This window comes from Hyaena hyaena, unplaced genomic scaffold (assembly GCF_003009895.1).
Source record: "Hyaena hyaena isolate Hyena2069 unplaced genomic scaffold, ASM300989v1 scaffold_2102, whole genome shotgun sequence".
Classification (NCBI taxonomy): Eukaryota; Metazoa; Chordata; class Mammalia; order Carnivora; family Hyaenidae; genus Hyaena; species Hyaena hyaena.
Genome location: NW_024082734.1, coordinates 49,780 through 74,556, shown reverse-complemented (window position 1 = coordinate 74,556; position 24,777 = coordinate 49,780). Strand labels below are relative to the sequence as shown.

At 41.4% G+C, this 24,777-nt stretch overlaps 1 protein-coding gene across 4 annotated transcripts in view; it reads right to left on the bottom strand.

Moving 5' to 3' along the window:
- Positions 1 to 17,673, bottom strand: part of FMO4 (flavin containing dimethylaniline monoxygenase 4) — a 43,378-nt gene extending 25,705 nt beyond the window's left edge. Inside the window, exons 1-5 of one of the 4 annotated variants that reach the window (XM_039225370.1) lie at positions 17,481 to 17,673; positions 15,377 to 15,516; positions 6,172 to 6,312; positions 3,993 to 4,181; positions 2,582 to 2,744 (exon numbers count right to left, since the gene is read on the bottom strand). In XM_039225370.1, coding sequence (XP_039081301.1) covers positions 2,582 to 2,744; positions 3,993 to 4,181; positions 6,172 to 6,303 — 484 coding nt within the window. In that variant the 5' untranslated portion in view covers positions 6,304 to 6,312; positions 15,377 to 15,516; positions 17,481 to 17,673. The remainder of the gene's footprint in view (positions 1 to 2,581; positions 2,745 to 3,992; positions 4,182 to 6,171; positions 6,313 to 15,376; positions 15,517 to 17,480) is intronic. The other 3 variants (XM_039225371.1, XM_039225372.1, XM_039225373.1) reach the window with 3 other exon arrangements.
- Between the last annotated feature and the right edge of the window lie 7,104 nt (positions 17,674 to 24,777).

Here is a 24,777-nt window from a genome sequence, read left to right as displayed (position 1 = left end):
AAGACAGAACCTTAAGCAGGCTCCAGGCTCTAAACTGTCAGCACAGAGCCCGATGTGGGACTCAAAGTCACAAACTGTGAGATCATGACCTGAGCCGAAGTCAGATGCCCAACCACTGAGCCACTAAGGCGCCCAAGTTCTATATTTCTTTAGTGCTGTGTCATTGTGAATTAAGCCCCCAGGCTAGCTGTAAGCTGGAGCTGGACCAACATTTCCAATGTTGCTCCTTTGCAAAATTATGCATTGAAGTCTCACTGGATCCCTAAGGTATTTTTTTTGAATAAGATATTTTGTTAATTTGTTTACAATGAGATTATATTTCTAAGATTAACATTTCATTTTCTTCCCTTTTTTTTTTTTTAATGTTTTATTTATTTCTGAGAGAGAGAGAGAGAGAGAGAGCAGGGGAGGGTCAGAGAGAGAGGGAGACACAGAATCTAAAGCAGACTCCAGGCTTTGAGCTAGCTGTCAGCACAGAGCCTGATGCGGGGCTGGAACCCACGAACCGTGAGATCATGACCTGAGCCGAAGTCACTTAACTGACTGAGCCACCCAGGGGCCCCTAACATTTCATTTTCTTCTTTAGCCCTGGTTTGCAAGCTTTATTCTTCATAGTCTTCCTTGAGAGTTCTTTATTTTTTTAAAAATATATATATTTAAAGTGTATTTATTTATTTTGAAAGAGAGAGAGTGGGAGAGGCAGAGAGAGAGGGAGAGAGAAGCCAAACATGTCAGTGCAGAGACTGATGCAGGGGTTGAACTCACAAGCCGTGAGATCATGACCTGAGCCAAAACCAAGAGTTAGACTGTTAACTGACTGAGCCACCCATGCGCACTGATAGTTTTTTTTAATTCCATAAAGAAATTTCAAATCTTCACTTACTCAATTGCCTTTAAATCCACTTCTAAGGGACAGAAGAAGAGTAGCTGTACTATGTCGTAGTAATCCTTTTTTGATCTCAAAAGATGGAAATTTGCCAATCATGAATATATCTGCACCTTGAACAACATAGTTTTGAGCTATGTGGGACCACTGATATGTGGATTTTTCTCAATTAATACCATACAGTACCATAAGTGTATTTTTTCTTCCTTACAAGTTTCTTAGTAACATTGCCTTTGCTCTAGCTTACTTTATCTTAGGAATACAGTTAATTTTATATTAACACTTATTCATATTTATGTTTATATTTCCAGTTATATTTATATTTATCAGTAACTATAATTACTGGTATATATATTTTATATTATAAAATATACCATTTTTATATTTTATATTATCAGTTTTTCTTTTACCAGTTTTATATTACCAGTAAGGCTAGTTTATAAACCATTTATATTATATTTAAAATAATATTTATATTAAATTATATATTTATATTACCAGTAAGGTTTCCAGTCAATGGTAGGGTATTAAGTTTTTGGGGGGAGTCAAAAGTTATACAGGGGCTCCTGGGTGTCTCAGTTGGTTGAGCATCTGACTTCAGCTCAGGTCATAATTTCATAGTTCAAGCCCCATATCGGTCTCTGTGCTGATGGCTCAGAGCCTGGACACTCCTTTGGATTCTGGGTCCACCCTCTCTCTATTTCCTCCTCCCCTGTTCATGCTCTGTGTGTGTGTCTCTCTCTCTCAAAAGTAAATAAACATTAAAAACATTTTTTTTTAAGTTATACAGGGATTTTAGACTATGCAGGGGGTCAGTGCCCCTAATCGCTGAGATGTTCAAGGGCCAACTGTACCCTTCAAAAAATGTGTTATTGGAATCAAACGCATTTGCAAAAGGAATTTCTAAAACTCCTTTGCAGTGACAGCCCTGGTATTAGCAGTGTATGGATTATTATTGTGATGACTATTTTGAAGGGTGAAAATATTTCTTTGGATGTATAATTGCTGCTCTATTTCTTTTATTGTTTATTTATTTATTTATTTATTGAGAGAGAGAGGATGAGCAGGGGAGGGGCAGAGGGAGAGGGAGGCACAAAATCTGAAGCAGGCTCCAGGCTCTGAGCTGTCAGCACACATCCCGGTGTGGGGCTTGAACCCACAAATCGTGAGATCATGACTTGAGCCAAAGTTGGCTTAAGCGACTGACCCTGGTGCCCCAACTGCTCTGTTTCTTAAAAATAAATCTGTAAAGTTTCTTTATATTCTCACTTTATGTATGTATGTACGTATGTATGTATGTATGTATGTATTTAATTATTTATTTATTTATTTAAATAAACTCCTGATACAAATGACCTGTAATCCAATGACAGGATTCAAAGGCCTGTTTTTGCTTGTTTGTTTGTTTTATGACACATCTGAGAGTATCAAGTCTTATGTGATCATTGAACTTGAATCAGGTCAGGCATGATAAAGCTTAAATAATAACAGCAGCATTTCTATTAATAAGTAAATAATAAGGCCTGACACCTCCATAGTGCTTTTGACCTTTTAGAATTATTTTGCACATATTTTTTTCTGAGGGTGAACACAAATCACCTATAATTATTAGGGATTTTTTCCAATGACAAATAAATAACTTCCTTCTAGGAGAACCCAGAAGAGTAGGCATGATCTCAGGTAGAAATGACTCACCAGGAAAGGACTCCAAAGGTAAATGGGGACTCAAGAAATGTCCAGTGCAAACCATGACAGCATCAAAGACAGCTTGGTCCCACTTTCCCTCTGTTTCTGTGACAACATCCCACTGACCAGTTTCGGAGAAGTCTGGACGCTTCCTGACACTGCATACTGTGGTCTGAAAGTAAAAGACAAACATTCACTTGAAAAATAATTTTTTTAATGTTTATTTATTTTTGAGAGAGAGAAAGACAGAACACAATCAGGGGAGGGGCAGAGAGAGCTGGAGACACAGAATCTGAATAAGGCTCCAGGCTCTGAGCAGTCAGCACACAGCCCAATGTGGGGCTCAAACTCATGAATCGTGAGATCATGACCTGAGCTGAAGTCAGATGCTTAACCGACTGAACCACACAGGCACCTTCAAACACTCACTTTCTTTTTCTAATTTTTTTTAATTAAAAAATTTTTTAAAAAAATTATTATTATTTTTTTTATTTCTGAGAGAGAGAGAGAGAGAGAGAGACAGCGTAAGCAGGGGAGGGTCAGAGAGAAAGGGAGACACAGAATCTGAAGCAGGCTCCAGGCTCTGAGCTAGCTGTCAGCACAGAGCCTCAAACACTCACTTTCTATCAATCACTTTCATGTAATGACTGGTATGGTAACCATATTTGTTATTTTAGCTGGGCCGAGTGAGTCTCAGGACAGGAGATCTGCCAATATTGGTTTCTCTCCCCCTAAAGAAATTAAGTAACTTGGGGCACATGGGTGGCTCAGTCGATTGAGCGTCTTAATCTTGGTTTCAGTTCGGGTCGTGATCTCATGGTTGATGAGATCAAGCCTCGCATCAGGCTCTGTGCTGACAGGGCAGAACCCACTCTCTCCCCTGTTTGCACTCTCACTCTCTCTCAAAATAAATAAATAAACATTTAAAAAAAGAAATTAAGTAACTAGTACAAAGTCTCAAAAGTGGTCATAGAGAGCAGGTTCCAAAGTATCTGAATTCCTTCACTGAAGGAAGAAACATTCAGTTTTTATTTCCGGTGAGAAGGAGGTGAGTTACAACACTGAATGCCTTGGGAAAACATAGGAAGATGAGTTATAATTTCTGTGGTCCAGATTCCTAGTCACTTCTTCCCAGTGGGTTTCATGAATGAAATTTATTTTTCCTTTCCTCTCAAAAAGAAAAAAATTCTAAATGTCATCCTCAATAAGGCTTTGGATTCAGAAGAGGAATCAGGAAATTCAGTATTTTAATGACTGAGTAAAACATGAGAAGCAGGAGAAGTGAGGAGCCTTTATTATCTGCCTTGTTCATATAGAGATAAAATCAGGAATTGAATTTACTTAAATATCCCATTTCCATTAGATTGCTGAGTGGGCAGCCCTCCCACTCATCAACCTTCTGTGATCCAAAGTGTCTTACCCTAAACCGTATGTATTTCAGAAGGTCAAAGTGCTCAGCAAATTCTTGGAGATAGTTCCAAAATTTTCCATGGTTCATGTAATTTGGATAATCTTCTTGGAAGGGGAAGTCACTGTAACATGACATTTCTTTGCAGACATTTGTCACTAATGACCTGTAGACCCTGGTCATTCCATCTTTAGAAGTTTCCTGTGGTGAGAGCATACATAGTTAGCTGGGTGGGGTGGGGGAGGCAGGAGGAAGAGAAAAGAATCTTTAGCAGTCAGTGTTCCATTCACAATTCCAAAGAGTTCCACAGAAATGAAGCACTGGGTCTCCATGCTATAGTTATCAGAAATCATTGGTGGATTGGAATTATTAAACACTGTTTATCAAACTACAAAGAAGTTAACAAACTTTAACAGGGCTCTCCTAGACTAAGAATGCCATTAAGGGATCCCATGAACATGGGATATCTGGTCTCCCTCACTTATCTTTTTTTCTTTGCAGTCCTCACTCCCTCATGCCCTAGACCTCTTCCTCTTGCCTTTACCCAGAGAACTCACTGATTTTTGTATTTATTGTCTATGTATATTTTGAATCACTCTCTCTTTATTGGCTCTTTACCATCAGCACTTAAAATACTGAAGACTCTAATTTTTAAAAACAAAGCAACACTCCCTTTCAACGTATATCCCTTTCCAGTCTTGTCTCTCTGTGTCTATCTCAATCTTCACGAAAAAAATCATCACCCACTAGCAGTCTCTATTTTCTCATGGACTCAACTCACTGCTGTCTTGTCTCAACCTCACACACTCAAGAAACATACCAACAAAACAAAATCATGCATATTAAAAGCACCAGTGGGGGAACCTGGGTGGCACAGTCGGTTGTGCGTCTGACTCTTGGTTTCACCTCAGGTCATAATCCCAGGGTCATGGGATTGAGCCCCACATCAGGCTCTGTGCTGGGCATGGAGGCTGTTTAGGATTCTCTCTCTCTCTCTTTCCCCTGCCCTTCTCCCCAGCTTGTATGCTTTATTAATCTCTCTCACTCTCTCTCTAAAAAAAGGCCTCAATGAACTTCTGGTGGCGGAAGCTAATCTCTATTTCTCTTTTAAGTATCTTTCTTGGTTGTCAATCTCCAGAAGACACCTTCTCTCCGGTAGCTGTTGTAGCCTTATAGGGCAAACTTCTCTCCTTAGGACTGATCAGTGTCTTGACTTTTTAAAAAAAAAATTTTTTTTTTAATGCTTATTTCTGAGAGAGAGAGAGACGCGTGAGCAGGGGAGGGTCAGAGAGAGAGGGAGACACAGAATCTGAAGCAGGCTCCAGCCTGTGAGCTAGCTGTCAGCACAGAGCCCGATGCGGGGCTCGAACCCACGAACCGTGAGATCATGACCTGAGCCGAAGCCGGATGCTTAACCGACTGAGCCACCCAGGTGCCCCAACATTTTTTATTCTGATAATGTGAAAGCCACCTGCCCCCCAACCCGACAAGGTCTGGATTCTTGCCTCACTCCTGCCAGTTCTCTTCCCAGAGGCCCGAACAATGCCTGGGAGCTGGAGTGCCACTCCCTGAGGCCAACTTCAGTCCTTCCAAAAGTGTCATCTGCTCCATATTCAATGGAGCATGCCATTCAGATAACCTATGTGACACTGTTCCTTGGCCTCAGAAAGCCTGGGGTCTAGAAATCGTTGTAACTTCCAATACTATGTGTATCAGATGCACCTCTCCTTCCCTCCTCCAGGTGTCCCAACCCTGCTGAGTCTCCAGGTTCATCACCTGTCAGACTGTATCCTGCACGGTATTAGCATTTGATCATGCACAACCCTGTGATGTACTGAGCTCCTTCCTTCCTTCCTTCCTTCCTTCCTTCCTTCCTTCCTTCCTTCCTTCCTTTCTTTTTAATGTTTATTTGTTTATTTTGAGAGAGAGAGAGAGAGTCCAAAGCAGGCTCCGTGCTGACTCACTGTCAGCCTAGAGCCTGACATGGGGCTTGACTCACAAACTATGAGATGATGACCTGAGCCAAAATCAAGAGTCAGCCAGCTTAACCACTGAGCCACCCAGGCTGCACCCCCCACGCCCCCCACCCAGTGAGCTGCTTTCTTATATGGTCCCCAAGATAGGCTGAAGCCACCATGCCTGAGCAGGGACGAAGCTGATTGATAGAGGTGGGATGGTATGAGCTACGCACAGTAAACTTCCAGAGTCCCCCGATGTCATTACTCCTTTCAAAGCAGATAGGCTCCAGGTCCTCATCCAAGCAGCACTTGATGGAGGACAAGCCGCTCACACCGGCCCCAATCACTGCGACTCGCTTGGCCATGGTACTCTGTTAGAGGAAGGGTGGAGCCCCCTGTCATAGAACTCAACTTTTATAGTGGCATCAATACCCTCTTGTCATTGTTGAGCTGAGGCAGACTCATAGTCTGGTTAAAAAGGAGGGCTCTGAAATGGGACTGTTCTGGTTGAAGTCTTAGTGTCACTTCCTAGGAGTGTGACCTCAGGCTGGCTGTTTTTTGTGGGGTCTCGGGGCCTCAGTATTCTCTTTAGTGCAGTGGGGATGGAAATAATAATAAGAGCTCTTCAATATTTGTTATGGAATTAAATGATTGATGTGTTGGAAGGATTATAGAAGTGTGTCCCCCATGTAGTAAGTGCTCACTTAAATTTGGTTCATTTTTTCTTTAAAAATTATTTTAAATGTTTTATTTATTTATGAGAGAGAGAGAGAGAGACAGCATGAGCAGGGGAGGGTCACAGAGAGGGGGAAACACAGAATCGGAAACAGGCTCCAGGCTCTGAGCTGGTTGTCAGCACACAGCCTGACATGGGGCTCAAACCCATGAACAGTGAGATCATGACCTGAGCTGAAGTTGAATGCTTAACGACTGAGCCACCCAGGTGCCCCTAAATTTGGTTCTTTTTTTTTTTTTTACAAATAGTTTATTGTCAAATTAGTTTCCACATAACACTCAGTGCTCATCCCCACAAGTGCCCTCCTCCATGCCCATCCCCCCTCCCCCCCACATCCATCAGTCCTCAGTTTTTGTCAGCATTCAAGAGTCTCTCATGGTTTGCCTCTCTCCCTTTCCCCCACCATTTCCGCCCTTCTTCTCCCCCTTGTTCCTCCGTCAAGTTCCTCCTAATCCTCCTATACGTGCAAACATATGATATTTGTCCTTCTCTGCCTGACTTATTTCGCTCAGCATAACACCCTCAAGGTCCATCCATGTTGCTACACATGGCCAGATTTCATTGTTTCTCATTGCCATGTAGTATTCCATGGTATAGATAAACCACATCTTCTTGATCCATTCATCTGTTGATGGACACTTAGGCTCTTTCCATGTTTTAGCTATTGTGGAGAGTGCTGCTATGAACATTGGGGTACATGTGCTCCTATGCCTCAGCATTTCTGTATCCCTTGGGTAAATTCCTAGCAGTGCTATTGCTGGGTCATAAGGGAGTTCTATTGTTAGTTTCCTGAGGAACCTCCACACTGTTTTCCAGAGGGGCTGTACCAGTTTACATTCCCACCAACAGTGTAGGAGGGTGCCCGTTTCTCCACATCCTCGCCAGCATCTAGAGTTCTCTGATTTGCTCATTTTAGCCACTCTGACTGGCGTGAGGTGGTATCTCAGTGTGGTTTTGATTTGTATTTCCCTGATGAGGAGGGATGCTGAGCATCGTTTCATGTGTCTGTTGGCCATCTGGATGTCCTCTTTGGAGAAGTGTCTGTTCATGTCTTCTGCCCATTTCTTCACTGGGTTGTTTGTTTTTCGGGCGTGTAGTTTGGTGAGTTCCTTATAGATTCTGGATATTAACCCTTTATCTGATATGTCATTTGCAACTATCTTTTCCCATTCCGTTGGTTGCCTATTAATTTTCTGGGTTGTTTCCTTGGCTGTGCAGAAGCTTTTAATCTTGATGAGGTCCCAACAGTTTATTTTTGCTCTTGATTCCCTTGCTTTTGGGGATGTGTCAAGTAAGAAGTTGCTGCGGTGGAGGTCAAGGAGGTTGTTTCCTGCTTTCTCCTCTAGGGTGTTGATAGTTTCCTGTCTCACGTTCAGGTCCTTTATCCATTTTGAGTTGATTTTTGTGCATGGTGTGAGAAAATGATCTAGTTTCATTCTTCTGCATGTTGCTGTCCAGTTCTCCCAACACCATCTGTTAAAAAGGCTGTCTTTTTTCCATTGGATATTCTTTCCTGCTTTGTCAAAGATCAGTTGGCTGTATACTTTTGGGTCCACTTCTGAGTTCTCAATTCTGTTCCATTGGTCTATGTGTCTGTTTTTGTGCCAATACCATACTGTCTTGAGGATGACAGCTTTGTAGTAGAGGCTGAAGTCTGGGATGGTGATACCTCCCGTTTTGGTTTTATTTTTCAGTATTACTTTGGCTATTCGGGGTCTTTTGTGGTTCCATACAAATTTTTGGATAGTTTGTTCTAGTTTTGAGAAGTATGCTGGTGCAATTTTGATTGGAATTGCATTGAATGTGTAGAGTGCTTTAGGTAGTAATGACATCTTAACTATATTTATTCTTCCTATCCATGAGCATGGAATGTTTTTCCATTTCTTTGTGTCTTCTTCAATTTCCTTCATAAGTTTTCTATAGTTTTCATCATACAGATCTCTTGTATCCTTGGTTAGGTTTATTCCGAGGTATTTTATGGTTTTTTGTGCAATTGTGAATGGGATCAGTTTCTTGATTTCTCTTTCTGTTGCTTCATTATTGGTGTATAAAAATGCAACCGATTTCTGTACGTTGATTTTGTACCCTGCAACTTGGCTGAATTCTTGGATCAGTTCTAGTAGGCTTCTGGTGGAGTCTGTCGGGTTTTCTATGTAGAGTATCATGTCATCTGCGAAGAGTGAAAGTTTGACTTCCTCTTTGCCAATTCTGATGCCTTTGATTTCCTTTTGTTGTCTGATGGCTGATGCTAGGACTTCCAGCACTATGTTAAACAACAGTGGTGAGAGTGGACATCCCTGTCGTGTTCCTGATCTCAGGGGGAAAGCTCTCAGTTTTTCCCCGTTGAGGATGATGTTAGCTGAAGGCTTCTCATAGATGGCTTTGATGATGTTTAAGTAGGTTCCTTCTATCCCAACTTTCTCGAGAGTCTTTATTAAGAAGGGATGCTGTATTTTGTCAAATGCTTTTTCTGCATCTATTGACAGGATCATATGGTTTTTATCTTTTCTTTTATTGATATGATGGATCACATTGATTGATTTGCGAATGTTGAACCAGCCCTGTAACCCAGGAATGAATCCCACTTGATCTTGGTGGATGATTCTTTTGATATGCTGCTGGATTCGATTTGCAAGGATCTTGTTGAGAATTTTTGCATCCGTATTCATCAAGGATATTGGCCTATAGTTCTCTTTTTTTGCTGGATCTCTGTCTGGCTTGGGAATCAGAGTGATGCTGGCTTCATAAAATGAGTCCGGGAGTTTTCCTTCGACTTCTATTTTTTGGAATAGCTTGAGAAGAATTGGGATTAATTCTGTTTTAAATGTCTGGTAGAATTCCCCAGGGAAACCATCAGGTCCAGGGCTCTTATTTGTTGGGAGATTTTTGATCACTGATTCGATTTCTTCACTCGTTATGGGTCTGTTCAGGTTTTCTATTTCTTCCCGTGTGAATTTTGGTAGTGAGTGTGTGTTTAGGAATTTGTCCATTTCTTCTAAGTTGTCCAATTTGTTGGCATATAATTTTTCATAGTATTCCCTGATAATTGCTTGTATTTCTGAGGGGTTGGTTGTAATAAGTCCATTTTCATTCATAATTTTGTCTATTTGGGTGCTCTCTCTTTTCTTTTTGATAAGCCTGGCTAGAGGTTTGTCAATTTTGTTTACTTTTTCAAAAAACCAACTCTTGGTTTCATTGATCTGTTCAATTGTTTCTTTGGTCTCTATGTTGTTTATTTCTGCTCTAATTTTTACTATTTCTCTTCTTCTACTGGGTTTAGGGCGTTCTTGTTGCTCTGCCTCTAGCTCCTTTAGGTGAGCTGTTAGATTTTGGACTTGTGCTTTTTCTAATCTCTTGAAATAGGCCTGGAGAGCAATGTACTTTCCTCTTAGGACTGCCTTGGCCGCATCCCATAGATTTTGAATTGTTGTGTTTTCATTTTCATTTGTTTCCATATATTTTTTAATTTCCTCTCTAATTGCCTGATTGGCCCATTCATTCTTTAGAAGGGTGTTCTTTAACCTCCATGTTTTTGGCGGTTTTCCAGACTTCTTCCTGTAATTGATTTCAAGTTTCAAAGCATTGTGATCTGACAGTGTGCATGGTATGATCTCTATTCTTTTATATTTATTGAGGGCTGCTTTATGTCCCAGTATGTGATCTATCTTGGAGAATGTGCCATGCGCACTTGAGAAGAAAGTAAATTCCCTGGCCTCAGGATGTAAAGTTCTAAATATATCCGTCAGATCCATCTGGTCCAATGTGTCTTTCAAGTCCATTATTTCTTTAGTGATTTTCTGTCTGGTTGACCTATCCATTGCTGTAAGCGGAGTATTAAAGTCCCCTGCTATTAGCACATTCTTATCTATAAGCTTGTTTCTGTTTGTGATTAATTGTTTTAGATATTTAGGTGCTCCCATATTCGGTGCGTAGACATTTATGATTGTTAGTTCTTCCTGATGGATGGACCCTGTAATTATTATGTAGTGCCCTTCTTCATCTCTTGTGATTGTCTTTAATTTAAAGTCCAGTTTGTCTGATATAAGTATCGCTACTCCGGCTTTCTTTTGATTTCCTGTAGCATGATATATATTTCTCCATCCCCTTACTTTTAATCTGAAGGTATCTTCCCGTCTAAAATGAGTTTCTTGTAGACAGCATATAGATGGATTTTGTTTTTTAATCCATTCTGCTACCCTATGTCTTTTGATTGGAGCATTCAGCCCATTTACATTCAGTGTTATTATTGAAATATGTGGGTTTAGAGTCTTTGTATCTTTTGTAGGGTTCATGTTTGTGGTGGTGTCTCTGGTATCTTTGTTCCTTGCAACCTTTCCTTCAGAGCATCCCCCTCAGGATTTCTTGTAGGGCTGGCTTCGTGGTGACAAATTCTTTCAATTTCTGTTTATTTGGAAAGGTTTTTATCTCTCCTTCTATTTTGAATGACAGGCTTGCTGGATAGAGGATTCTTGGCTGCATATTTTTACTGTTCATCACATTGAAGATCTCTTGCCATTCCTTTCTGGCCTGCCAAGTTTCAGTAGATAGGTCTGTCACCACTCTGATAGGTTTCCCTTTGTATGTTAGGGCCCTTTTCTCCCTAGCTGCTTTCAAAATTCTCTCTTTGTCCTTGTATTTTGCCATTTTTACTATGATATGTCGTGCAGAAGATCGATTCAAGTTACGTCTGAGGGGAGTTCTCTGAGCCTCTTGCAGTTCCACATTTACTTCCTTCCCCAGGTCGGGGAAGTTCTCTGCTATAATTTGTTCCAGGACGCCTTCAGCACCTTTCCCTCTCTCTTCCTCTTCTGGGATTCCTATGATACGGATATTGTTGTGTTTGACCATGTTGCTGAGCTCTCGAATTCTTCTTTCCTGTTCCTGGGTAGTTTGTCTCTTTTTTTGTCAGCTTCTTGTTTTTCTATCATGGTGTCTTCTAAATCACTTATTCTCCTTTCTGCCTCTTCAATCCGTGCATTGGAGGCCTCTAATTTATTATGTATCTCATTCATCGCATTTTTTAATTCTTCATGCCTATTTTTATTTTCCATTCTGTCTGTAGCCATAGTTTCTTTGATGTCCTCTATGTTTTTTTCAAGCCCAGCTATTAATTTTATCATTATTATTCTAAAATCTTGTTCAGTTATGCTGCTTATAGCTGTTTTGAGCAGTTCATTAGCTGTCATTTCTTCTTGGAGTTTCTTTGGAGGAGAGGTCTTTCGTTTCGTCATTTTAGTTAGCTTTCCGGCTCTTGTTGGTTTTGAAGACCTGTTATGCTCTCTATTTCTATGAGCGCTGCTATATCCAAGAAGACTCTTTGACTTTCCATGGCCTATCCTTTCAGAGATTGTTTTTTGAATGTTATCTCTTGGTCTCTCTTGTTTGGACCTTGGTTATTTTATTTTCCTATTCGTAGTGATATTTGGGACTCTCCACCTTGTGTACTCTAGCTTGTTTCTTGAGGTAGCCCTGGAAAAGAAAACAGACAGACAAACACACAGGGAGCAGGAGCACACAAACGCACAGCCTAATTCAACTAACATGCAAAGCGAGAGGGAAAACAAAAAAGTTAAGAGAAAAGACGGGGGAGGGAGGGCGAATAATAGGGAGTATAAAATACATAAAAGGGTCAAAAAGGGGAACAGAAAAGGAAAAAAGAAGAAAACCGATGGACAAAGAATGGTTTAAAGCATATACCTGGATTTCCTAGCTATAGTTAAATAGCCGTGTGTATGCAGTGCTGGTTGAAGAGCATAGAGAAAGAGAGAGAAGGCGGGGCGGGATGAGGCAAAATTGGAAATAGAATGAACAGGCAGAAGGGATAAGACGCTTTTTTCAAAGAGGTAAAGGGTAGAATATGGTTGGATAGGTGAGAGAAGGGTGCTGGAAATATCCAGAGAAACTATATAGTCTAATTACTCCTGAGAGAAAGAGATGAAAATGTTGGTAGGTGTAGAATTTACATCTACACAATGTACTGGTGATTGTTTAAGCAAGCTGGCGACCAGAGTTAATCAGGTCAGTGGTCTGGGGAAAAAAGAGAGAAAAGAGAAAGAAGAAGGAAAAAAAAGGAAAAAAAAGGGAGGAGGGCACCTCTCAGGCAGGGATGGGCGTGGCGGGATCCAATGCCTCGGGCGGGAGCTCTGCCTCGGCAGTTGTGGGGAGGAGAGTGACGGTGCTCCAGTCCCTTCTCGAAGCAAGCGCTGCTCCTCACTCTTTTGGGGGTGTAAACTCCCCGTACCAGGGGCGCAGCCGAAGTTGGTTGCACTCTTCAACCCAGGGCAGTTCCAGTCTCCAAATCCCCGTCCGCGCGCCCCGCTGAAATTGCCTTAGACACAGCTTCCCAGGCAACCCCCTCGGGCAATTCCAGGCCCCCTGCCGAGCTCTGGGGGTGGAGTCAGAATCGCTGCTTCCTTCTCTGGGTCGGGCTGGTGTGCAGGGGCGGGGGCTTGCCCGCAGGGTGTTCTGAGCCCGAGCCCGCTGGAGTGAGGAAAACCGGGTCCCTCTATGGCTCGTCACCCGAAACACGAACTCACAGGCTAATTTCCCAGTTTTTAGTTCCTTGCCTTCCCTCTCGAGTCCCAGCCTGCCAGGGGCGCGGACGCCCGGTGTCTGCGCGGCTCTTTCAGGGGCCCCAGCCGCCCGGGAGCTACAATGGCGGCAGGCGCGCCACCGCTCTGAAGTCCAGCCGCTGGGAGCAGCACGAAGAAGCAGTTTGTGTGCTCAGCCCCCCCCCCCCCGGGACCAGTTGGCGCGAGGGGACCTGGTGTGCAGGTAATCGGCAAGTACGGTCTTTTTGTGCACCGAGCGGAGGTTTTTCCCCACCGAGTGGAGGTTTTTCTGTTTCGGACTCTCTCCTTTTCCCCTCTCAGGGGAATCGCCTGAGGGTAGAGGGGGATCGCCTCCCACCCTGGAGTTTCCGATCCTGGCCCGATTTTATCTTCCCCGGTTCACACTCACATTAGAAGTCTCTCTCAGTGGATTCTGGGTCCTTTTTCTCCCAGTCTCTCAGGTTTTGTAAGGTTTCCAATGGCTTCAGATCTTTTCCGTGTGATGTATGTGCACGAGTGCAAGTACGGAGCTCCTTACTTCTCCGCCATCTTGCCCCCTCCTTCTAAATTTGGTTCTTATTATTAACTAGTATAGTCAGGACCTTGATGCCCTGGGGACTTTAGATGCCCTTTCACCTTGTCCCTCTGGACCCTAGGAATTGCAGCTGGCAAAAAATATTAGTTTTTATTCAAAGCATCTAGAATCTTGAAGAATAGCTGGCCATCCCTTATCATGCAATAATGATATTACATGAATTGATGGGGAGGGGGGTTTCTTAACCTTGCCCAGAGACAAGATTGACTGGCTATAACACAGAACAAAGTCCCCAAGGAAGGCTAGATGGTCCATCCTACATGAGGTCTGATGGAAATGGGGATGTCCATGTTAGTCAAGGCTGGAGGAAGTATGCATCACAGGGATTTAGAACCAGTTTTTCTTGGTACTATAATTTAGGCTTCTGCAGACATCAACATAGCTTTTGTTTTGATAGCTGGGCTAATCACTCAGTTAATTCCAGCAAATCAGATGTCATGCCGAGGCCCCTTGACATGTCAGGCAGATTCAGTAACCAGTGCTGCCTTTCCCTCAACCCCCTTGGCCAGTCCAAAAGACATACAGAGTAGTTGAGACCTCAAAGTATTTGTTTTATTAAAAAATATAGATGTATAATTGATTTGCTTTTGCCTTTGAAGACATGGTATTTTTTTGAGGGGAGATCTTGCTGTGTAACCCTTATGTGATTTTCATAGTGTGATGCCACTTATTATAGTTCTATTTGCCTTGGGAAACTAAGAGAAAAAATATTTATTGATCCTTGAGCACCAGTCAATGAGAAGACAAATAGCGTTATCATTCGACATGGTTTGCAGCTACACTGCTAATAAGAGGCTGAGTCTGCAGTGACTCTAGGTCTCTGACTCTGAGGTTGGATGTACACATCTCTTTGGCCTGAGAGGCCAAAGTGTTCTGTGATTCTCATTAGTAAATCTCTTCTCTCACCTGTGCTCAGGTTTGCTGCCACACTTCTGTGACGGTCTTGGGGAAATGTGTTCTATCCCTTTGCAGCTTGCCTTCTAGATCAAATCAGATCTAGAGCTGAGCCCTTGGGCCCTCGAACTCACCTGGTCTTGGAGCAGATCCAGGGACTTGCAAGGAGATACAGAGGGATTTCTCAGGGCTGTTTCCAAAGCTTACTTGTCAACCTGCCCTTTGTAGGGTTGAGGCCTCCGTGTCTGGCTTCCATTATTTACAACAAAATTGACACATTTTCCCCTTAGACTTTTGGTTAACTTACGAGTCTCTATTGAATTGAAAGAGCTTAGGAAGGCTGCAATCAGGGTGGATTTGGAGGCAGCAGAACCGGGTTTGGACCCTCTCTCTGCAACTGATTGGTCATGTGACTCCAAACAACCCACTTAAACACCTTAAGGTTTACTGCTTATAAAATAAGAAAAATAGCTACATGGAAGAATTGTTCAAGTTTTAAACGAAGTGACATTACTCACACAAAAGTGCCTAGCACCAAATATTTATCAGTGTTCATTCCCTACCTCCTTATCATCTCCCTCGTTTCCTCTCTTTTCTCTAGAAAAGACAGCTCATACAGACAAAAGTAATCAGCAAGTTTGGAAATAAGGAGGCATACATACCTGTAGTTTCCTTTGGGTTGAGGGGTAGGAGTTTTAGACAGCTTTCGATCAGAAATAAATGGCCTCCGCCAATGAGAACACTGGAATTTCCAAGCCACTAGGTAGAAGGCTGAAGTTGGTAGATCTCAGCTGTGTTCTGCCTTTGCAATAAAAACACAAAAGAAATGGTTGCTAATTGAACTCGTAAAGTGCAAAACGTGCTACAGTGAACAGGCAAGCAGCAAAGTTATTCATTCAACAGATGCACCCTGGGACCTCGAATGCAGTTATAGAGCCACGTGTAGGGACCCAAAGATGATTAAGGCCCAATGACTAAATACTAGTAATAAAAAAAGACCTAGTGGCTCTCCACAAGAGATGCCACCATATGGCGGGATGTGGACACACATGATATCATGTGGTACATTGCTTTAATGGTTTTGTGCTTCATGTACAAACGTTTGCAGGCCCTGTTGGGCTGTTTGTCTATGCTTGGAGACCAGATTAGAGACACAGAGTGGGCTGTGTTTTTCCTGGGCAAAACACCTTGTCCTTTATAGACCCACTTAAGAAACTGTACAGGCAGCAAAAACAAATTAAGAATTTACACCTCTTAAAATTACACAACACTTGCAGATTATGAATTTCTGAGTGGGGGCAGTCATTTTAAAAATATGCTTCAAATTAAAAAATTAAATTAAAAAAAAAGGGGGGGCATCCCTAGGTGGCTCAGTTCATTGAGCATTCGACTCTTGATTTTGGCTCAGGTCATGATCCCAGGGTTGTGGGATCCAGCCTCACATCGGGCTCTGAGCTGGGCATGGAGTCTGGTTAATATCCTCTCTCTCTTTCTATGCCCCCTCTCCTCCTGTGTGCACATACATGTACACTCTCAAAATAAATAAATAAACATAAAAAATATGTTTCAAGTCAATGAAACTAGAAACAGGAAGATCTGGGTTCTGGTTCTGCCTCTGCCTCTAACCGGCTGCATAAACTTAAACAAAATTATTTTCCTGTGAGATTGTTCTTACATTTGTAAAATGGAAGGTTCTAGTAGTTTTCTCTTCGTTCTCTTCCAGCCCAAGAGAATTGTTTTTATGTCCAAATGCCAAGTAATTGGTACCAGAATAGATGTGAATTGAAAGGTAGGAGAGATTCCTCAGGCATGAAGGGCTGAGGGGAGTGGGGGGACATAAGGTGTGTGTAAACTTTTTGTAATCTTTTTTTTTTGTTAATATTTTATTTATTTCTAGGAGAGAGAGAGAGAGAGAGACAGCGTGAGCAGGGGAGGGTCAGAGAGAGAGGGAGTCACAGACAAACAGTCTCCAGGCTCTGAGCTGGCAGTCAGCACAGAGCCCGACGCGGGGTTCGAACCCACGAACCGCGAGATCATGACCTAAGCGAAAGTCGGACGCTTAACGGACTAAGCCACCCAGGCGCCCCAACTTTTTGTAATCTCTAAAATGTGCTATGACTGTAGGGTCCTCTGTAGCTCAAAGCTTGCTTAGAATTGGAATTCTTTGGTAAATGAGCCATAATCTACTGAACTGGACTTTTGAATGACATGAAAACCCCCATCCCATACCTGCCAGATCAGAAAATGTAGGAATCATTTCTGAAATATGGAGAGTCTTGGGTGATCTGCAAATCATGCAATTGACTATGACTCATTTGAGTTTGGAATTTGATCTGTTTATATCTCTTATTGTCACCCATCAATGCTGTTACTTTGTTATAGTATTTCCTGAAACCTGTGGAGTATTTTATGTTTCCCATTGCTTGGCCCTCCCATGTCAATTGTAAGATGAAATCAGAGGGGCAAAAATTACAGAAAGTCTCATGACCCTGTTATTCTCACTGACAGCTTTCTTTCAGATGGTTGCTGCCGACAGCATAACTTTGTTTCCTTACAATGCTCCTTTGCTTTCCGATTTTCTCCTTAATTTTGTTGCTTTCACCCTGATCAAGAGGCTCCTGAAGAGAATCACATGCATCCTTAAGGAAGGCACTCTGCAAGGAGAATATTCATCCTTTGCAAAAGCAGTTTCTGGAAACATTTCCCCATTTAAAAAAAAAAAAAAGAAAAGGACAATGTCAACGAAGAACAGCCCAGCACACTTACCTTATTGGCACGGAGCAGATACTCTGAAAAATTATTTCTCAAAGCAAATAGACAAGATAGTGTTTGCCTTTAAAAAATTCGAAAACCCAAACTCTGTTCTAAGAGGAAAAAAACACAGGAATGCTGACTTTGATCAAGTTCTCTGTTTTTAGTCACGCTGGTGACAGCAGAGAGTATAGTCCTCACTGAGGATAAAAAGTTGTGTTATTTCCGTGATATTAGGGGAGGGCTAAATGACGAGTTAAATTACTGGCTTTGGATTCGAAGAACATACACTACCTTTGCCCTTCTCCCCTTCTCCCCCGCCCCTGACCTAGCCTTCCCAAACGTCACACTTCCGGCAAAGCACAAAACTTAAAGGAAAAGCCCGTAGTAAGCAGCTGCTTTTCTCACGACAGCCTTTAGAGGGCGCCAGAGTCACAGCCAATATCACAGACCTGCATGAAACAGGCATTCGGCTTGCTAAGCTCTTGTGTATCATTAGTTCCCTGAACCGTCCAAACGAGTCATTTCGGTGACCATCATCTCTTCACGTACTTTCATGTCTACAGTTCTCTAATTCCAGAAATGTGATTTTAAAATCCTGAACTTGTAAGGAATTTAAATAGTGTCATCTTTTCAGGAAGGGTCAACAGAGAGAGCTGGTAAAATGAATTTGAGAAAGCACAAAATTAGTTTTAGATATTAGCCTAGGGCAGAATAAAACAATAATTCCAGAAGCAGGAATAGAATACTAAATAGGGACCATCTTTTTATTTCTTTTTTTTTCTCTCTCTCTTCTCTCTTATTTTTTTCCCCCTTGTCCATTGAGTGCTTGGAAGCTAGCATAAAAGGCCATCTTGAGTTCACTGAACAGTTTCTGGAACCCGGAGCTCAAATGCAAATGCCCACAGTGGTCAGGAAGGTAACTCAGTGGAGGCAAGAAGGCCAGGTAAGACTGATCAGCAAGCACATCTCCTGTCTGTTAGCTTCTGGTGAATGGTACTATTTGAGAGCAAAAATTGCATTATTAGGCTTTTTTCAATAGAAAACAAAAATCCAGATTTTTATATGGTATCTTCTGTTTGTCACAAATTAATTTTTCCTTTTTAAAAATATTCAGCTCACGGAAAAGTTGAAAAAACAGTTTTGTTAATGCTAATGCGCACGTGCACACACACACACACACACACACACACACACACACACACTTGAGCGTAGTCTTTAAATAACAGGATGCCACCAGAATTTCAGCATATATCTCACAAGATAAAATCAATATAAACTCAATGATATTATTCAACACATCCAGTCTACTTTCACATTTCATTAAACACATTTAGCAGCTTTACCAAGATATATACACACACAAAATCCTGCATATATTTAATGAAGGTAAATTGATGGCCGGGGGGGAGGGGATATAGGCAATATGCTTGTGAAACCATCACCACAATCAAGATAAGAAACATACACATCACCTTCATTAAGTGTCCTCACACCCTTTCATTTGTTTGTTTTTGGTAAATACTTGATGTGAGATCACTCTTTTAACAAATTTTTATGTGCACCATTTATATTTTAACTATGGGCACTGTGTTGTACAGCAGACTGTCAGAATTTATTCATTTTGCTGAACCGAAAGTTTATATATATTGAACAACTAACTCCCCATTTTCTCCTGCCCCCAGTCTCTGGCAACCACTGTTCTATTCTTTGTTTTTTTTTTTAGTTTAACTATTTTGAAGAAGAATCATATGATTTGTTTTTTTTTGTGGCTGGCTCTTCTCATCTAGCATAATGCCATATGTTGTCCCATATGGCAGGAATTTTTTCTTTTCGTTCTTCATTCATTTGTTCCTTCATTTGTTCCTTCTTCCCTCCTTTTCTCTCTCTCTCTCTCTTTCATCTTTCTTTCTCTTTCTTTTTATTTTTTTATGTTTTATTTATTTCAGAAGTGAGAGAAACAGCGTGAGCAGGGGAGGGTCAGAGAGAGAGGGAGATACAGAATCTGAAGCAGGCTCCTGAGCTAGCTGTCAGCACAGAACCCGATGCGGTGCTGGAACCCACGAACCGTGAGATCATGTCCTGAGCTGAAGTCTGACGCTTAACTGACCGAGCCACCCAGGTGCCCTCTTTCTTTCTCTTTTTAATGCTGAATAGTATCCTATTGTATGAGTATAGCACATTTTATGTATTCATCTGTCAAGATCCTGATTTCAATTCTTTTGGATAATTATCCAGGAGTGGGATTGCTTGATCATATGGTAGTTCTACTTCTCATTTTCTTTTTTTTGAGGACCCTGCCTACAACTTTCCATAGCAGCCACCCCATTTTATTTTCCCACCAACAGTACACAAGGATTCTAATTTCTGCACATCCTTATCAAACTTGTTACTTTTATTATTTTTGATAATAGCTATCCTAACAAGGTGTGACATGATATCTCATTGTGTTCTTGATTTGCATTCCCCTGATGAGTAGTGATGCTGAATACCTCACCTTTTTATATATCTGTTGGCCATTTGTACGTCTTTCTTAGAGAAATGCCCATTCAAATGCTCTGCCCATTTTTAAATAGGGTTATTTGCTTTGTTTTGCTATTAAATTGTAGAAGTCCCATATATTTTGGATACTAACACCTTATGGAGCATATAAGGTTTGCAGATATTCTTCACATTCTGTAGGTTGACTTTTCAGTCTGTTTATTGGTTTCTTTGCCATAAAGAAATTTTTTGGTTTGATGAAGTCCCTCTCATTTATTTTTGTTTTTATTGTCTGTGCCTTTGGTGTCATATACAAGTGATCATTGCCAAGATCATTGTTAAGAGCTTTTATTCTGGGGCACCTGGGTGGCTCAGTCAGTTAAGCACCTGACTCTTGTTTTTAGCTCAGGTCATGATCTCAAGGTTTGTGAGTTTGAGTCCTGCATGGGGCTCTGAGCTGACATCAAGGACCTCTGTCTCTCTCATTTTCTTTCTACTCCTCCTCTGCTCATTCTCTCTCTCTCTTTCCCTCTCCTCCCCCTTCTCCCTTAAAATAAATAAATAAATAAATAAATAAATAAATAATAAAGAGAGGCTTTCCCACTATGTTATCTTTTAGGGGTTTATATTTTCGGTCTTAAATTTAAGTCTTTAATTCATCTTAAGTTGATTTTGTGTGTGTGGTGTAAGATAAGAGTCTGATTTCACTCCTTTAATTCCTTTGCATATGGATATCCAATTTTCCCAGCACCATTCTGTGTTCTTGGCAGCCTTGTTGAAGATTAATTTCTGGGGTCACGATTCTGTTCTATTGGTTTATATGTCTGTCTTTATGCCAGCACTATTTTGTTTTAATCAGTGTAGTTTTGTTTATTAGTTCTAATAGCATTTTTGGTTTTGTTTGTTGGAAATTTTAGCATTTCCTATGTGTAAAATCATGTCATTTGCAAACATATTATTTTATTTCTTTCTTTCCAGTTTGGATGCTTTTTATTTCTTTTTAGCACCTAACTGCTGTGGCTAGTACTTCCAGTACTATGTTGAATATAAGTGATAATAGTGAACATCCTTGCCTTGGTCCTGATCTTAAAGGAAAAGTTCTCAGTTTTTCACGATTGAGTATGATATTAGCTATGGGCTTGTCATATATGACCTTTATTATGTTAAGAGAAATTCCTTCTATACCTAGTTTGTTGAGAGTTTTAATCATGAACATGTGTTGAATTTTGTCAAATCCTCTCTCTGCATCTACTGAGATGACCATGTGACTTTTATTCTTCATTTGTTAATATGGAGTATCACTTTAACTGATTTACATATGTTGACCTACCTACCACTCTTTATAGGTATATTTTTTCCCAGATTAAACAGCCAATCAGAGTTTACAAATTGCATTTACCTGTTAGGTTTCTTTAGTTTGTTCTATTCTGTAGCAGTCTTCCAGCCTGAAAGGGTCCAATTTAAGATGGGTCAATATTATCTAGTTTGCTACCACTGAAACTAGTCTTCTGAAATAGCATTTTAATTAGTTCCTTTATTTTCATTTGCTCCCCTATAGTCTGTTCTCCAGAAAGACCTTTTAAAAACCATAAATTAGATCATGTCACTCTAATACATAAAAGCATTTGCTGAATGTGTGGTCAGGGAGGGTTTTCAACAAACAGGAATATTATACCATATTTATATATTGTGGATCATGGTCTAGGAGAGACAGAATGATCAACAACTTGGGAGGGAAATTGGACAAATTGTAGGAGAGACGTTCTTGGGTGAGTATGAAAGGATGGAATCCAGAAACACTAGCTGATAGTGCCCTTTAGAGTACAGGTGGTCACCCTTAGCAACAGGAAAGAGAGTTTATGGGCACAGTGGCAGGTGTGTTGGGAAGTGTGGTGGTGGTGGGATCTGATGATGTTCCCCTCGAATTGTTACTATTTTATCATCTGACAGTGAACTGAGAAGGAAGTGGTGGAGGTTGGTGGTGAGAGGAGATGATATAAATAGTCATCCAGGAGACCAGATTGGGGAGTGAAGGAATTAGGGAAATCTAGCAGGATTTGAGGGCAGTAGTGGAGGCATGAATTGAAAAGTGGTCAATTAGGGTACTACTGAGTTTTCCTCCTCTGTCTAAGGTCAAGTGCTCAAGCAGAGGTTTGAAGTAGGTAGGGAGTTGGATTTTGACCAGAGTTGTAGTTCTGCCACGCAAATATGAATGAATGAGAGAGGACAATGAGTTGAGAGCACATGCAAATGTGACATCATGAAGTCTAGAATCATGAAGTCTAAGCTTGATAATGAAAGACATAAGAAAATGCAGGGAGGTGGAAAGTGAAAGATGGCAGGGTGTTTAGAGTGGAAGTCCCAGAAGTTTGCAGAGAATATTTATTAGAAGAAGTTGGCTAGAAGACTATGACATGATTGGTGGAGAATGGGATGTTTGTAATTCAGGCTGTGGAGAGCTGCTCTTGCTAAGAATGACAAAGCCAAGGCCTATACTGGCTAATGCAATAGCCACTCGCCATCTATGGCTGTTTAAGTTGAGATTTAAATGAACATCAAAAATGTGATTCTTTATTGGCACTAGCCACATTTCAAGTTTCTAACAGCCACATGAGGCTGGTGGCTACCATATTGGAGACTGAAGATGAAACATTTTTATGATGGTAGAAAGTTCTCTTGGACAGCACTCGTCTAGAGTGTGAACATAGTAGTGAGTGGCAGAGATAGGTGGAGGGTATGATCGTTAGAGGTAACCGGGTTAAGAGACAGAGAGAACAGGACAGGGAAGGATTACATGCTTGATTTTAAAATCACTTGGAATTAAAAGAAAAGTAATGGTGAAGAAGAGACATTGAGTCAGAGATCTGTTTATTCTTCCATGCAGCTCAGGGCCTGAGAATGCTGGCTCCTCCTCCAGCTGCAGATGTGGGTGTTTTGGTCAAAGGACAATCCTATACCCAGGGTGAATGATTGCCTTGGAAGGAGGCTCTGATGAAATCAGGGCCATGAGGACTTGAGACACGAGGAGAGTTTCACTGGTGACTTTAGGATATATGCCTATTAGTGTAAATGAGAAGCTGACCTAACAGAGGCTCCTATGCACAATGAAACAAATAAGACAAAATTTTATTTCTCTGCCATGTAACAATCAGAGCAGTCTAGGCTGGTAAGGTAGCTTTGTTGCCTGGGTCTTTCAGGGAAGCTTGTTGCTCCTGTCTTGTTACTTGTTATGTTTTAAGCTGAGTTGCTTCATGTTCTATGCCCATGATACCCTCTTGCAGAAAGGAGTTCCTCAAAGTAAGCAATTCCCTTGTAAATAAAGTAGGGAGAAATGACACACATGGTTTCCATTCATGTTGCCTTTGCAAGAACTTGATCACATGGCCACACCAGCTGCGAGGACATAAAGGTGGGCATATGACCAGCAAGAGGAGGGAAGCTGACTTTGTGGATACAAGTCGCTGTCTGTCATTTTCTGCTTCTGGAAGAATTCTGGAAGCTCTTCTCTCCTTTTCTACAGGTGGTATCCTGGAATTTCAGCCAATACCCCCTCATCGTGCTGAGGGTGACGCTGGCCTAGGGATAAGAGCAGGTCAGGGAACCGGGGAGAGCTGCCACTGAAACCTCTGGTTTCAGGAGGAGGAGGAGGAGGAGGAGGAGGAAACCTCTGGTTTCAGTTACCTGGAAGCCCGTCTTACTGTTGGACTCTGATTACATGAGTTACAGATTCCTCTTGTTATGTCAGTTTGAGTCGAGTTTCTGTTTCTTACAGTTCGGATGTTCCATGAATTATTTAACTGTTCCGCCACTCCCACTGCAGTGTCTTTTTGCCGTTGTTACGAACAATGTGATAACCATCTTTGTGTACTTATCTTTGAACACATGACTATTTCTACAGGGTGGATTCTAAGATGTGTAATTGCTGTCCCAAGGGATATGCACATTTAAAATTTTGGTAAATACTGCCAGGATGCCTCAAGACGCACTTAATTACATTCTCATTCCACAATCACCACCTTCCTCCTCTAATGTCCTGCGATGTCTCCCTTTGCATTTTTCTAGGTCTGGATTTTATAAAGATCATTTACAGAAGAGCATTTGGTGACATGCGTTGTCTTCCCTGATGACATTGACACTCAGCTTCCTTCCCCAACCACATGTTTCACTTGCTTTTTCTCTGTTCACTCATCTTGCCAGAGCTCTAATCCCAGCCACTCTCTTTATAAAGGCTGCTTGCACTTTCATGGAAACAGATGTCAGAAATAACAGTATCACAGACTTAAATAGCATAAACTTAACTCTATAGGGAAATTTGATCAATTGTCTTATCCTATTGATACAAGCTGATCAGCTCATGTTTTTCCTTTTAGCTTAAACTTGTTAGGTTTGCTTTCAAATGTCTAATCAAGTTCTTTTTTATAGAGAAAGAGCTAAGTGCAGACTAAAAAATCAAAATGTTCTGAAGTTAGACTGTTCATTTTTTAAATGTTTATTTAGTTTTGAGAAAGAGAAAGAGCGCAGGTGAGAGTAGGGAAGGGGCAGAGAGAGAGGGAGACACATAATCTGAAGCAGGCTCCAGGCTCTGAGCTATCAGCACAGAGTCCAATGCAGGCCTCCAAACCATGAGCAGTGAGATCATGACCCGAGCCAAAGTCGGACACCTAACTGGCTAAGCTACCCAGGTGTCCCTAAGGTTAGACTATTCTTAAATAATGTATTCTATCTTATTAAGGACAGGACAACCCTAAAGGGTGTTGTGTTTTTCTGTTGTCTACAACTTCCCTGGGAATCTTCCTAAATTGGGAGAGTATTCAATGGAGCAATTTTTCAT